The 16690-nt window shown below is 41.0% G+C and overlaps 1 protein-coding gene across 1 annotated transcript in view; it reads right to left on the bottom strand.

Annotated features, from left to right (window-relative positions):
- The window catches only part of bms1 (BMS1 ribosome biogenesis factor), a 97392-nt gene that overhangs the window by 33992 nt on the left and 46710 nt on the right, over positions 1 to 16690 (bottom strand). The window contains exons 11-16 of the mRNA XM_059946194.1: positions 15199 to 15297; positions 9112 to 9260; positions 5540 to 5621; positions 3588 to 3670; positions 1426 to 1605; positions 834 to 1022 (exon numbers count right to left, since the gene is read on the bottom strand). Of these exons, the coding sequence (XP_059802177.1) occupies positions 834 to 1022; positions 1426 to 1605; positions 3588 to 3670; positions 5540 to 5621; positions 9112 to 9260; positions 15199 to 15297 (782 nt within the window). The remainder of the gene's footprint in view (positions 1 to 833; positions 1023 to 1425; positions 1606 to 3587; positions 3671 to 5539; positions 5622 to 9111; positions 9261 to 15198; positions 15298 to 16690) is intronic.

The raw sequence follows: 16690 nt of genomic DNA, 5'->3' as shown, positions 1-16690 counted from the left end.
TAACTTAAACTAATCCATCTGCCTACACATGGTCTATACCCACCATATTCATGTTCATGTGTCCAACTAAATGCTTCTTTAATATTAAGAGGACAGCACAAGACGGGCCTTTCAGCCCACAATGTTGTACCTGAGAAATTAAATCAGTGACTCCGAATTAACTTAATGCCTCTTTCACAGATATTGACCATATCTCTCTTTTCTCTGCACATTCATGTGCTTATCTAAGTCTCTTAAATGCTTCTACGCTATCTGCCTCTACTACCCGTAGATGCATTCCAGGCCTGCACACCTCTCTATGTAAAAAAACTTAGCTTGCACATCTCCTTTGTACTTTCCCCACCCACCTTAAATGCGAGCTCTCTGGTATGAGGCATGTAATCCAGAGAAAAATATACTAGCTGCCTACCTGTTTAACATAAATTTATATAGGTCCATCAAATCTCCCCTCAGCATCCATCACTCCAGAGAAAACCCAGCTTGTCCAACTTCTTCTCATAGCACGTCCTCCAAAGTTGGGAGCATCCTGGTAAACCTCCACCATACCCTCCTGAAAATCTCTATTTCCTTCCTCTGATGACATGACTAGAATTGAATGCAATGTCCCAAATGTGGTCTAACCAAAGTTCGATACAGCTACAACACAATTTCCCAATTTTTATACTTAATGCCCTGACCAATGCAGGCAAGTTTGCCACATGTACTGTACAGTGTCATGCCAGAAAAATGTTGCCCTATCATCTTTATCAGTGCCAATCTGTCAGTTTCTTTTCTGCAAGTCTTCCTATGGTTAAGATATTATTTACTGCAAGTTGTTAATGGTGAATAGTTACCTGCAGGTATCCTATATTTCCTTCGCTGCTTCCCAAGCCACCAAGTATCAATGGATAATGGGAGTCAAAATTCGCCACAAATTCATAAGGTACATTCTCGATCTCAACTCGTACATACATTCCAGGTCTAAAACCTTCATACTGAATCCGGATTTCATCATTTTGGTCATCAAATTCAGCACGGTTAAGCTTTAAGAAGAACAAAAATTCACATTAAGTAGTAACATACTGGATGGTGCAGAGATGTGTGTGTGTCTGTTACATGTTATTACTAATTTCTTGCAGCATTGTACCTGAGATAGTAGCAAATGGGGCCCATCATGCTGACAAGTACAATTAAATTGATATAGCGTTCCCAATAGATTTTCCATTCAGCTGTATACTTACAATAAATCGTTTCCAATTTTACCAAACAACTCAGAATCACAACTAAATAATTAGGGAACTAATGATGAAATCCCTCTAAATTACAGGGAATGAAAACAGTGACAAACAGCAAATGAAAGAGTAGATACATCAATTTGTGATGTTTAGATTCCTAACTTGTCACATTTGTGCAGAGCAGGATCCAAGTCTGAATATCTATTTTTACCTGTGCTTGCTTCTGCATTTCATCCTTCAGATCATCAAAGTAAGTTCCATCTCCACCATCATACTCAACGTTGAACATTTCCTTCAATTTCCGCTTTTTCTCTAAGCGCTTGGTCTGTTCTTCTTCCTCCTTTGGCTTTCCAGGATCGTTGTCATCTTCAGCATCTGTTATATCATCGTCCTGGTTTAACATACAATTTGTATTCAAATTTAAAACAGATTTCTCTATCAAGTAGCTCCAACATAGGAGTTCTAATTTCTACCTTGTCCACCATCGAGCCCCGAAGGTCTGAATGTTGTAATTTATTTACGGATGTGATCCCCAGACAGATTTTAACAACTTGCTCCTGCATCAATTCCTAATGTGCAAACCAACACAAAAAGTGTTGACAGATAGAAATATAGGAAGTAAGTGCAGGAGTAGGCCATTCGGCCTTTGGAGCCTGCACCGCCATTCAGTACAATCATGGCTGATCATCTAACTCAGAACCCCTGTACCTGCTTTCTCTCCATACCCCCTGATCCCTTTAGCCGCAAGGGAAATATCTAACTTCTCTTAAATGATGATTCATGTCGCTGGGATGACACTCGAGTCTGACTCGCTCACAGCTGTCGGTCCCGTATACTGTACTTTAAACAAATGTCAGCATAGATCCAAAAGCAACAAGAATCCTGTACAACACAAAATGTTTCAGGCTCAGACCTGACAAAAGGTCTTTGATCTGTAACATTAGGTCTGCTTCTCTCTTCAGTGATGCTGCTTGATCAACTATGTGTTTCCAGCATTCTGCTATGTGGATATGTTCATCTTAGTTGGTTTATACCCAAATACACAACATGTCAGTGCTACTAACTTGTGCCTTTACAGTGTGACACATTATCTCATCTTTCAGCTGCTATTTTATAACACAGAGAAACCACAATTGGACTAAGCATGGAACAATTGTTAGAGGTTCTGGGGAAGGAGTGAAAAAATGGATTTGGACAAAGAAGGGCTAATGATGAGAAAATCTCTGATGCAGGATTAATGGATGAGACCAGCTCTGTGTTGTTACATCTAGCATTATACAGCAATGCAAACAATTCTTTACTTATTCCATAACAGCGTTCTTTAGCTCTCTATTTACTTTTCTGCTTTGGGATGAATTTCAAAGATTCCTTTTCTTTTTTTGCCATCAAATGTACATTCAATACAGGATAAAGGGGAGCCCAAACAAGACCCAAGGAACTATATATTATTTCCTTTTATACTTCACAATCCATAAAGAGTGTTATTGCTTCAGAAGACATCTATTATGAAGTTAACTCATCCTTAGCCCCTTACTAGCTGTAGCTAAGATGAGACCTTCAAATTACACTGCATTTGCATGACTCTCATCTAAAGCCCTCATCTTCAAACTCCCTACTTCCTTACCACAACACCTCACTATCAAACTCCCCTTGAACTTAAGTTTCCATATTCAATTTCCATGATTTTAAACTCTAATTTCAAAGCCCACACTCCAAGAAATTCCTCCTAGTCTAACGTACACTAATTTATTATTTCACTTTTATGAACCATTTCTGTCAGCTCAGCAGATAGTCACATTTGCCCATCACACTCACATTCCATCCACACCAATCCACCCTTCTGGCACTTGATCCATACCCTTCCACATCTAAGCTTGTTGAGACTCCTTAAATGCTGTCAGTGACCCTGCCTTCATCTCTGACAGTACATTTGGATACCCTCCACTCTCTGGGTCAAAAAGGTCCCCTGAGATGATATGCCGTCTGAACCTTTTCCCCCTCAGCCTGTATCAATGCAATTTTGTTTTGTCTACTGCTGTTATGAGGAAATGTTTCCTGCAGTCTGTTCTATCTATACATCTCAATAACGTCACACATCTCAATCATGTCCCCTCTAAGCTATAGGAAGAATAGACCCGGCTTCCCTCTTCTCTCCTCATAACTAAAATATTCTAACCTAAGCAGCAGCAGGGTGAATTGCCTCTACAGCCCCTCCAACACTATTGCATGGTATCTTGAGAAATAAGCATGACATGCATTGAATTTCATAATATAAGAACACAATCACTATGGAAACCCATATTAATTTTCATTGTTTCCTGAATCTTCAAAAGAATAAGCTTGATAATACAAAAAAATGTCTTCAACCCAGACCTCGTGACTTTGTTTTAGCGCTTCAGGTTTCCCTTTATGAACTTCCCCCGTCTCCAGATCCTCAAATGCTCCGTATACAGAGTCTGGAAGGAAAATAAAAATATGAAAATATTAAGGAAAACAATAACTTTGATCAGGCTTCTAAATACAAATATCAGAGTAGCTGGGAAATTTTAATTCAGTTAAATAACCTGAAACAAAAATCTACTGTTTATATTGGTGATCATGAAGCTGCTGGATCATCCATCTGCTTCAACACTGCCCTCCAGGGAGGCAATCCATTATTTTTAACTGGCCTGACCAAGTCGTTGATTGCCACTACACCTCATAATGAAAATAAAGTTGGAGGAGCCATATTGCAAAGTCATACAGCATGGAGGTCAATGTGGACTAAGACACACATCTAAGCTAGTCCCATCTGCCAGTGTTCGTTCCATATCCCTCTAAACCTTTACTATCCATGTACCTTTTCAATGTTGTTAATGTACCATCCTTTGACAGATCATTCCATACTCTGACCATTCCCAGGTGAAAAAGTTGCCCTTCAGGCTCCTAGTAAATCTCTCCCCTCTCACCTTAAACCAAAGCCCTCTTGTTCTTTATTCCCCAACCCTGGGGGAAAAAAAATTGTGTAACACTCTATGCCATGTCCTCAATTTCTCAAAGAATTAGGAACGTGGCTTCTGTTCATCCTTCACACCTAGTTCGGGAAAGGTATCACAAATAGAAGCCAGCCCATCACCACCACAAGACACCATCCCACTCCACATTGTTGATATGCAACAGCATCTGTAAAAGTCTTTTACATTGACTCCAGATCTCCTGAAGTCTCATATCAGCAGATTAAATAGTGATAAAGCATTCAGATGATGAACTGATATTTACCCAAGTGAAGCACTGCTCTGATGAGACACAGTACTCTAGATGGGCATTACCACTGACTAAGGTTCCTGAAGAGAGCTACTGCAGACTGGACAGGTGGTGAGAGAAGAAATGCATGGGGAAAATACTGCTCGACTGCTCCTTGCCATTCTACTTACCACACACACTTTTGCCTATGAAGATACTGCAAGGAGTTACTCCCAAAGCTTTCCAATCAGCTATGTCAACTTGTAAAATAACAGTGTAATAATACTCCATGTGCCTGAATGAGTGCAGCTTCAAACATACTCAAAACTATCAAGGATAACACTACCTTGCAGCTGATAACTCACCAAATATTTTTAACACTTTCATCCTTCATCATGGCCCACAGTAGCATACTATCCAAAAAAATGCAACTTGTCTCAATTGTACCCCCTGAATCTTTACCCCCCCCCCCCCCGTGCTCTTTCATGGTCAGCTCTGGATTGAGGTGATTTATTCCCATCCCAGTCTTGTGGGTTCTGATGATATAAAGCAGGAGGTACTTGACAGTATGGGAAGTCTATAGATCAGGAAATAGGGTGCCCCTTTCTCTGGTTACAACAAGCTTCTGAGTCCTCCCAACACAGGGACTCGAAGTCCTTCATACCATTCCAAATGCTCTCCCTCCACTGTGAGCAGGGAAGTTCTCGACAAGAGTGTGGAAAAAGCTGCCAAAGGAAATGGTAGAAGAAGGTACAATTACATGTTTTAAAAGACATTTGGACAGATACATGGATAGGAAAGGTTTGGAGGGATATGAGCCAAACACAATAAAATAGACATCTTGACTGGCTGGCATAAGTGCATTCAGCCAAAGTGCTCATTTCCATGCTGTGTAACTCTGTAGGCCACAGATGCTGCTTGACCTCTTGAGATTTTCCCAGCATTTTTTGTTTTATTCCCTATCATCTTCATGTGACTGTCAGCTGAAAAAGCCCAACAAGTGACTCTATTAAGGGATAATTATTCTGGGTAATAATTACTGCCAAACCAACTATTTCCATATCCTGTAATCAAATAAAAAAACGTTTCATTTAACCGCCTACCATCTTCTTCAAGGAGAGCTGTGGCATCCTGATCCGATTCCCATTTTCCAGTCACAAAGCAATCCTGGATACTATTCCTTACCTGTGTTTAAAAAAAACACATCACTGAACAAAAAACTTAAACCTATCAGTATTGAGTAGCAAGATATCTCAATGGCATTCATATATTAAACCAAAAGGTTCCGGTATGATGGCGATGCACTTGGATGGCCACTCCAGGTTAAATCAAAGGTGTTTGTTTGTCTTGTACATTATTTTTTTTATAATCGCCAGTCACCACTGGGTACTAAGAACACCAACACTATCCCATCAGCAAGCCTTGGGCTACATTTTCTTACCTTGTAACTACATGTTTTTCTGAAATCCTAACCATAAGCGCTTTTCATGCTATGTGCAGTATGTTGGTGGTAATGTGTTTTGCACCTTAGCCCCAGAGGAATGTTGTTTTGTTTGGCTATAGTCACGTACAGTGGAATGATAATTAATTTTGAACTTGAGGTTTTCTTCTATCTGACAGTCTGAATTACTGATCTATGTATTTTCTGGCTGGTGGTTACTATACTATGGAAAAAATTTCATCCACATCTGCAAACAAAATTCCTTTCTATTTCCCAGTGCGAAATCATAAGCACAACATACCAAGCAAGTGTTATTTACTGAGCAAACTGCTGGAGGAGCTCAGCAGGTCAGGTCAAGCACCCTCTGTGGAGGCACAGGGATAGCTTGCATTTCAGCCTGAAGCTCTGCATCAGGACTGAAAGTAGAAGGGGGAAAGTGAGATAGAGGTAGATGATAGATAGGTGGAAGTAGATGAGGAGGGTGATGGGAAGATGGAGTCAGGAGACATAAGGAGAGAGGAGTGTAGATCAATACTTGGAGCTATGATATTCTGGCCATTAGAGACTAGGATGACTCAAGGGGTGGAGTTTGTTAGAGGTGTTCAGGAAGGTTTCCTGACACAATATGTAGATAAGCCTACAAGAGGAGAGGCTGTACTTGGTCAGGTATTGGGAAATGAACCTGGTCAGGGGTCAGGTCTCTCTGTGGGAGAGCTTTTCGGAGATAGTGATCATAATTTTTCTATCTCCTTTACCATAGCATTGGAGAGGGATTGAAACAGACAAGTTAGGAAAATGTTTAATTGGAGTAAGGGAAATATGAAGCTATCAGGCAAAAACTTGGAAGCATAAATTGGGAACAGATCTTCTCAGGGAAATGTAGTGCAGAAATGTGGCAAGTGCTCAGGGGATATTTGCGTGGCATTCTGCATAGTCAAGAAGAAAAGTTCACGAAAGGTTCAAAAAGCTAAGTAATGATAGAGATCAAGACAATTATAAGGCTAGCAGGAAGGAGAAGAATGAAATTAGGAGAGTCAGAAGGGGTCATGAGAAGGCCTTGGTGAGCAGGATTAAGGAAAACCCCCAAGGCATTCTACAAGAGGGTAAGATGTGAGAGAATAGGACCAATCATGTGTGACAGTGGAAAAGTGTGCATGGAACTGGAGAAGATAGCAGAGATACTTAATGAATACTTAGCTTCAGTATTCTGTGTGTCAACTTCTCTAAAGATCATCCCGGGCCCAACATATTGATACAATTACATAGAAAGCACAACAGCAGCTATATTTCATTAGAAGCTTGAGGAGATTCGTATGTCACCAAAGATTCTAACAAATTTCTACAGATGTACTGTGGAGAGCATACTAACTGCTTGCCTCGTCGTCTGATATGGAGGGGCTACTGTAGAGAATTGGAAAACGTTGCAGACTCTATCATGGGCACTAGCCTCCCTTGCATCGATGACATCTTCAAAAGGCGATGTTTGAAAAAGGCAGCAATGACCATTAAGGACCCCTATCATATAGGACATGCCCTCTGCTCATTGCTACCATCATGGAAGAGTAGCAAGAGCCTCAATGTTTTAGGAACAGCTTCTTCCCTTCCATAATCAGATATCTGAACAGACAATGAACCAGCCCATGAACACTATTTCTCTATACTTTGCTCCCTCTTTGCAGTACTTATTTTTTTAAATATACAAATATACTGTATTTCTTATTGTATTTATGCATTGCATTGTACTGTTGCTGAAAAACAAATTACAGTGTGTATGCCAGTGATATTAAACTTGATTATGATTCTGAACATATTAAAGTTAAAAAGGGGAGGTGCTAGAACTTCTGGAAAACATTAGGATAGATTAGTCCCTGGGCCCAGATGAGATATATCGCAGGTTACTACGGTAAATGAGGGAAAAGGCAGCTGCGTCCTTGAGCTTTGCATTCTCATTGATCACAGGAGTAGTACCAGTTGATTGGAGGGCGACTGATGTTATTCCTTTGTTAAAGAGAAAGAACAGGGATAACACTGGGAATTATAGACCAGAAAGTCGAGCATGACTGGTAGGCAAATTATTAGAGAGGACTTACAAATATCTAGAGGAGCACGGTCTGATTAAGGATAGTCAGCATAGTTTTGTGAGAGGCAGGTCATGCCTTATGAACTTGACTGAATTCTTTAAAGATGTGACAAAGCACACTGATGAAGGCTGAGTGGTAGATGTGGTGTATATGGATTTTTGTAAGGTGTTTTATAAGGCATATCATGGTAACTCATTCAGAAAGTCAGGAGACCCGGGATCTGGAGAAACTTGGCTGTGTGGATTCAGAATTGGCTTGCCCAAAGAAGGTAAAGGGTGGTAGTAGATGAAGTACATTCTGCCTGGAGGTTGGTGACCAATTGTGGTCTGCAGGCATCTGTTCTGGGACCCCTATTTTTTGTGATTTTTATAAACAGTGGAAGGGGGGTTTATTAAGTTTTCAGATGACACGAAGGTTGGTGGAGTTGTTGATAGTGCGGAGGATTGTTGTAGGTTGCAATGGGGCATTGACAGTTTGCAGAGCTGGGCTGAGAGTTTAACCCACATAAATGTGAAGTGATATAGGGTAGGGGAATCTAGGACAAGAGCGCACAACTTCAGGATTGAAGGACGTCCATTTAGAGATGTGGAGAAATTACTTTAGTCAGAGGATGGTAAATCTGTGGAATTTGTTGCCACGAGCAGCTGTGGTGGCCAAGTCACTAGGTGCATTTAAAGCAGAGAAAGATAGGTTCTTGATTAGCTAGGGCATCAAAGGGTATGGGGAGAAGGCAGGGGAGTGGGGATGGCTGGAAGAATTGGATCAGCCCATGATTGAATGCCTGAGCAGACTTGATGGGCTGAATGGCCTACTTCTGCTCCCATATCAATATAAAGGGAAACATGAACTGCTAAAGAAAGCACTGGCCACATCTCACTTGCAATGCCAACTTTCAGTTTTGTTATCTGGCCACCTGGTAAGATAGCAAATTGACATTCTGAAAATCAAGAATGGTATTTGGAGAGATATTCGTCTGGAGATTGAAACATAACCGGTTAAACAGGAATGCAGCAGGACAGTTGGAATGGGGACATATGGTGGGGATGGAGTGTAAGACTGAGGTGATTAGAATACAGGAATGCTGCACAATACTTGAATTCAAAACCAGGACTAATGAGTACAAATCTGGGGCACAATTTGCCAACAGCCTTACCTCTTCCAAGTCCCAGTCAAGAAGGTTTTTCACCAGAAATATTGAGGAATCCACACCACTATCTTTGCTTCTGGATTCTTGGCCTTGTTTGCTAACATGGAAAATTCCTCCCAGTATATCACCTTCCTCATCCTCCTTGTCTTCACTAACTGAAATAATGATAACAAAAAAGGCCATCCTTACATAAATTGCATATGGAGAGCTTCATACTCTCTTCCACCTCTGCCTCATTTATGCTGGGAAAAGCCAAGTTAGTCTCTACAGGTCGCTCTGCTATTCGATTAGCTCATGGCTATTCACTCTGTCAATTCCATTACCAATGCTGATTCGATACTCTTAATTCTTTACGTAATAAAATCTGTGTGCCCCACCAAAGGTTTAGATCCAGTCTACGCTGGGGTCTTCTACAATAGTAAAGCTCAGTACAGGCCCTTTGGTAGGTGCAGGGTAGAGGCAGATATATTAGCGATGTGTAAGAGATTCTTAGATAGGCACAAGAATGAAAGAAAAATGGAGAGCTATCCTGACTCAGGTTCGAATTCTGCTAACTATGCCACTTGTTGGATTCTGATGTTTTCATCCAACACTTTTCTCATAAGTCAGGAAAGAGGCGCAAAATGTGTTGCTTCACGATTATTCAACAAAGAGAGTTGAAAACAGGCAATGATACAAGCCAGCTAATTTAAGAGAGGGAGAGTCAAATGAGAAACACAAAGACAAAAGATAATGCAACATGGAGTAGCTCTTTCTCATAAATAAGGAAACTTCCATTCAAATTCACAGATAAGTCAACCATTGAGGAAGCCCTTATTCAAGTAATGCAGCATCAGAGAAGCTTTCAGAACTTCACAAAACGTTACAGAATCATTCCAGTGTAATCATTAGGTAACACACTGAACAACTATATATAGAGTACTGTGCTAAAGTCTTAGACACATATACATAGCTAGGGTACCTAAGATTTTTACACAGTACTGTAGTAACTTAATGTTTTGCATTGACTACTGCTGTAAAGAAAAATCATAACATATGTGAGTGATAATAAATCTGATTCTGATATAGATCTCTATTGTGGACTGAGACTGGGAAGGGGGCAGGGAGAGGGGAGGAAGTGGGAAGCACCCGAGTGACAATATGCAATGATCAATAAATCAATTCTTTGGAATCAAATGACTACGTTTGGAATCAAGGACTACGTTTGCACCTGTGTCACACCCCTCCGACCCTGCATTCCTTCTCTGCCATCTGTCCCAAGCCTCCCCTGCAGAGCTACAGGAGAGGCTTCACAGAAGAATCACTATTCTTTGCTCCTGCCAGATTTGTAAACTTGCGCTCTGCTCCACATTGACCAATACAAAACCGTGCAAACATCTTAGGCACCCTAGCAAAAGATACTGCATGTGCCTAAGACTTTCGCACAGTACTATACATACTGCAACCACTAGGAAACATACTAAGCAGTTGCTTGTATACAAATAATATTTAGAATAAAACTCACAATTAATTGTTAAGTTGCAAAGAAAATAACAATTAAGCAGTCAGATCTAACAACTCTACCTATGCCTCTCAATCTTATACATGTCCATCAAGTCACCTCTCATGCTTCTTTGCTTCAAACAGTCAAGCCTTAGGTTGCTTAACTTTTACTTACATGACATGTTCTTTAATTCAGACACTATCTTGATAAATCTCATTTGCACCCTCTCTAAAGCTTCAACATTCCTCCTATAATGAGGTAATCAAAACTGAACACAATAATACAAGTGTGGTTTATCTAAAGTTCTACAGAACTTCAATATTACCTCACAACTTTTGAATTCAATTCTCAACTAATGAAGGCCAAAACATCAAAGGCTTTTATAACCACCCTAATAACTTTTGCAGCAACTTTCAGGGATCTAGGGACTAGGACCCCAAGATCCCCCGTTCCTCCATGCTGCTAAGAATCCTGCTATTAATCTTCTACTCTGCCTTCAAGTTCAATCTTCCAAAATGTATTGATTAACACTTTTCCAGATTGAACTCCATCTGCCATTTCTTTGCCCTGTCAATACAATGTTGCATCCGACAACAACCTTCCGCAACATCAATGACCTTTGTGTCATCTGGAAACTTACTCATCCACTTCCTTTATGTAAAGAAAAAAACAGTCAAGGTCCCAGAACAGATCCCTGTGGAACATGACTAGTCACCAACTTCCAGGATGACTACAGTCCACCTGCACAGCAACTTCCCCCTTGTTTTCTGTAGGCAAACCAAGTCCGAATCCACATAACCAATTTCCATGGACCTCATGCCTCCTGACTTTCTGGATGAGGCTACACAGGGGAATGTTGTCAAATGTGTAAGGAAAATCCATCCACATTCATTTTGCTACCTTCATCAATTTGTTTTGTCACTTCCTTGAAAGAGTCAGTCAGGCTCAGGAAGCATGACATACCCATCACAAAAGAATGTTCCCTAATAACACTGAACTTCTCCCAATGCTCATAAATCTTGTCTCCAAATATCCTTTCCATTAGTTTGCTTACTACAAATGTAAGACTCATTGGTCTATCATTCCTAGGATTATACCAATTACCTTTCCTGAATAATAGAACAACATTTGCCAACCTGCAATCCTCTCAGACTACTCCTCTGGCTAGGGAGGACCTAAGTATTATTGTCAACATCGCAGCAAACACTTCCCTCACTTTTACAGTAACCTGGGGTGAATTCCATCTGGTTCTTGGGACTTATCTATCCTAATATTTTTCAAAAGTTTAAACACTGCCTCTTTCTTAACCTCAACATGCTGTAGCACATTAGTCTGTTCCATGCTGCCCTCACATTTGTCAAAGTTACTCTCCCTGGTCAATGCTGACGCAATCTATTCATTAAGGACTCCCCATCTGCCTCTAAGCACATTTCTCTCTTTTTTTCTCCTGCTCCCCATATATGTTGGGGTTTCCCTCAATCCTACTTCTCCAAGGTACGACGTTGTGGCCATCACTGAATCATGGCTGAAGGATGGTTATAGTTAGGAGATGAATGTCCAAGGTTACACGTTATATTGGAGGGATAGAAAGGTAGGCAGAGAGGGTGGTGTGGCTCTATTGGTAAAGAATGGCATCAAATCAGTACAGAGATGTGACATAGGATTGGAAGATGTTGAATACTTGTGGGTTGAGTTAAGAAACTGCAAGGGTAAAAGGACATTGATGGCAGTTAAATACAGACCTCTTCAACAGCGGCTGGGAGGTGAACCACAGGTTACAAGAATAGAAAAGGTGAGTCAAAAGGGTAATGTTACTGTGGTCATGGTCATAGATTTTAACATGCAGGTTGATTGGAAAATCAGGTTGGTAATGGATCTCCAAGAGAGTGAGTTTGTTGAATGCCTAAGAGATAGCTTTTTAAACCAGTTTGTCATTGAGCCTACCAGGGGATCAGCTATACTGGATTGGGTGTTATGTAATGAACCAGAGGCGATTATGGAGCTTGATGTGAAAGAACCCTCAGGAACCAGTGATCACAATATGATTGAGTTCAACTTGAAATTTGATAGGGAGATAGTAAAGTCTGATGTAGCAGTAAGAGTTCAGTGGAGTAAGGGAAATTACATTGGTATGAGAGAGGAGGTGGCCAAAGTAAATTGGAAGGAGCTGCTGGCAGGGATGTCAGCAGAGCAGCAATGGTCTGCGTTTCAGGGAAAGGTAAGGAAGGTGTAGGGCATGAGCATTCCAAAAATGAAGAAGTACTCAAGTGGTAAAATAGTACAACCATGGCCGACAAGAGAAGTCAAAGCTATTGTAAAAGAAAAGAAAGGACATACAACAAAGCAAGAATTATTGGGAAGATAGAGGATTGTGAAGTTTTAAAAAACCTACAGACAGCAACTAAAAAAACCATTAGAAGGGAAAAGATGAAATATGAAAGCAAACTAGCAAATTATATCAAAGTGGATAATAAGAAGTTTTTTCCAAGTATGTTAAAAATAAAAGAGAAATGAGAGTGGATATAGGACTGCTAGAAAATGAGGCAGAAGAAATAATAACAGGGGACAAGGAGATGGGTGATGAACTAAATGAGTACTTTGCGTCAGTCTTCACTACGGAAGACACTAGCAGTATGCCTGAAGTTGTAGTCTGTGAAGGAAGAGAAGTGGGTACAGTTACTGTTACAAGAGAGAAAGTGTTCAAAGAGCTGAAACACCTAAAGGTATGTAAGACACCCGGACCAGAAGAACTGCACCTTAGAGTTCTGGAAGCGGTTGTCTTAGAGATTGCGGTGGCTTTAGAAATAATCTTTCAAAAATTATTGGACTCTGGCATGGTGCCAGAGAACTGGAAAATTGCAAATGTTACTCCACAGTTTACGAAAGGAGAAAGGCAGCAAAAGGGAAATTATCGACCAGCTAGACCAACCTCAGTAGCTGGGGAGATGGTGGAGTTAATTGTTAAGGATGAGGTGATGGAATACTTGGTAGCACAGGACAAGTTAGTACAAAGTCAGCATAGTTTCCTTCAGGAAAAATCCTGCCTGACGAACCTGTTGGAATTCTTTGAGGAGATTACAAGTAGGATAGATAAAAGGGATGCAGTGGATGTTGTATATTTGGACTTTCAGAAGGCCTTTGACAAGGTGCCACACATGAGGCTGCTTGCCAGGTTAACAGCCCATGGTATTACAGGAACGCTACTACATGGTTGAGCACTGGCTGATTGGTAGGAGGCAGCGAGTGGGAATAAAAGGATCCTTTTCTGGTTGGTTGCCAGTGACGAGTGGTGTTCCGCAGGGGTCGGTGTTGGGAACACTTTTTATGTTGTATATAAATGATTTGGATGATGGAATAGATGGCTTTGCTGCCCAAGCTTGCTGATGATACGAAGATTGGTGGAGGGGAAGGTACTGTTGAGGAAACAGGTAGGATGCAGAAGGACTTATACAGATTAGGAGAATGGGCAAGAAAGAGGCAAATGAAATACACTGTTGGAAAATGCATGGTCATGCACTGCGATAGTAGAAATAAGTGTTTGGGCTATTTTCTAAACAGGGAGAAAATCCAGGAATCTGAGATGCAGAGGGACTCGGGAGACCTTGGGCAGAACCCCCAGAAGGTTAATTTGCAGGTTGCATCGATGGCGAGGAAGGCAAATGCCATGTTAATATTCATTTCAAGAGGTCTATAATATAAGAGCAATGATGTGATGCTGAGGCTTTATAAGGCACCAATGAGGTCACATCTTGAGTATTGTGAGCAGTTTTGGGCCCCTCATCTTAGAAAAGATGTGCTGGCATTGAACAGGGTCCAGAGGACGTTCACAAGGATCATTCAGAAATGAAAGGGTTATCACACGATGAACTTTTGATGGCTCTGGGTCTGTACTCACTGGAATTTAGAAGGATGAGGGGGGATCTCATTGAAACCTTTTGAATCTTGAAAGGCCTAGTCAGAGTAGATGTGGAAAAGATGTTTCCCATGGTGGGGGAGTCTAGGACAAGAGACACCAGACTAGGACTCCAGCAGGCAGTGAGCAAGCAAAACTACCTGAACATTCTCACAAATACATTTGTTGCAAATGCATATCTCATGACAACATTAAATATTTCAGTCCGAAAGTCTATTTTCAAATACGGATCTAGTATCTAGCTGACACCAAACTGAGTTTTTGGAGGAGTGAACACAGCCTACTGGCTGTTGTACTCTATGCATCAAATAATAAAACCTAGATTTCCATTCGCTCTTATTAATCATTCCTACAGCTGTAGTGTCATAGAGTCAGAGCATGGAAAGGACCTTAATCCAACTGGTCCTTGGCTTTCTTAAAAAAAATTGTTAGGTACTGTTTCTAAACTTGCTTCCTGAGGAAAATAGATTAATATTGAGAAGAAAAAAGTACAGACTTAGTGAGAGAAAAGCAGCAAGACAGGAGGATTAATTAGAGTAACTACAATGAAGAGTCATGAGTCAGTCCAGTCCAGCTGCCTTCACCTCAATCCTTATTGCATTTCTCCATCTCATCTTCTGCGAATGTCAGAATTTTGCCCTTTCATTTAAGCCCAAGTTATTCCAAGAAATGTGACCTCCATATGGTTTAGGATTACCTGCTCCATAGACCAGCTTCTGGAGGTTTGGAGCTGACTGCTGTTGTGCAAAGACATCTGCTGCTCGCTGTGCGAGACCTTCTTTCCACTTCAACGATCCTTCAGAAATAATCAAGAAAACATAATATGCATTAACACAAAGGCAACTTATCATTAGTATTCAGAACTAGAGAGAAACAAGAATGCCTAGAAATATGGAGGAATGGAGAAGCTAGGATGAGTCACTCCCTTCTTATTTCTCAGTTATTTCTACCTAAGACAGAATATTCTCTCGCAGTACAGCCATGATGTCCTCCCTAATAAATATACAACCCTCCTCTTTTACTGTCACACCATTGCACTTGTACCAATCTGCCTCCCAAGACATTGACCTGCCAGTCCAACCCAGGACCATGTTTCTATAGTAACTACATCACCATCCCTTGTGCCAGTCCATGCCATGGGTTCATCTGCCTCGCATGTTAAATTTTGTGTTAAAATAAAAAGCTGTTTAATTGCTACAATCTTCGTTGCTCCCTGTCCTTCCTACTGGACCTGTTTGCATTCTGATCTGTTGTACTACTAATTTGGGTCCCACCTCCTGCCAGAATACTCTAGAAGAGAGTCCAATGGTCAAGAAACCTGAATTTCTCCCACCTGCACGAGGATTTCAACTACACATTCACTTGCCTAATCCCCTGTTCTGATCCTCACCAGCATGCGACATCAGGATTCATTCAGAGATTACAGCCCTTGAGGCCCTGCTTTTCAACCTTCTGCTTAACAGCCTATCTTCATAACTCAACCCCCTTCTCTACCTATGTCTCTGGTAACAATATGTAAAAATGACCTCTGGCTGCTCACCCTCCCCTTGAGAATTTTCTGCCCCTGCTCACAGACAGCCTTGACACCAACACCTGGGAGGTGCATTCACAGCCAAAGAATCACTTGTCTGTCTCTCCATCAATTCGTTGTTGAGTTTGCAGATGACAGCAACATTGGTGATCGAATGAATAGTGAAGAAAGTTATCTGAGGTCCAGATCAAGCGGGAAACTGGGCCACACAATGGTGGAAAGAACTTAACTTAAATAAGAGCCAAGTGATGCATTTTGGCAAGTTAAATCAGGCCAGAGCATTATAGAGTGGGACAGTGGGGAATGTTCTAGAACAGAGACACTCTCAGCTTCAAATACTGTACATCATTCCCTGGGAATGTCAACACATTCAAACAGGTTGGGGCACAGAGTATATGATTTGGAACATCATGTCACAGCTGTACGAGATGCTAAAGGCACTGCACCTGAAATATTGTGTACAATTCTATGCTACACAAAGGATATGATTAGGCTAGAGAGAGTGCAGACAGTATCCAAAATGTGTCTACGACTGCAGGGCTTGAGTACGACAAGAGACTGGATCACAGGTACTGCTTTCCCTGGAGCAAAAGTCTGAGATAGTGACCTCATAGAGGTTTATAAAGGGTTTAAACTTTTTCTCAGTGTAGGGGAGCCT

The sequence above is a fragment of the Hypanus sabinus genome, chromosome 21 (assembly GCF_030144855.1).
Source record: "Hypanus sabinus isolate sHypSab1 chromosome 21, sHypSab1.hap1, whole genome shotgun sequence".
Taxonomy (NCBI): domain Eukaryota; kingdom Metazoa; phylum Chordata; class Chondrichthyes; order Myliobatiformes; family Dasyatidae; genus Hypanus; species Hypanus sabinus.
Note: the sequence above shows the minus strand (reverse complement) of the source record. Positions and strands in the feature narration are given on the sequence as shown.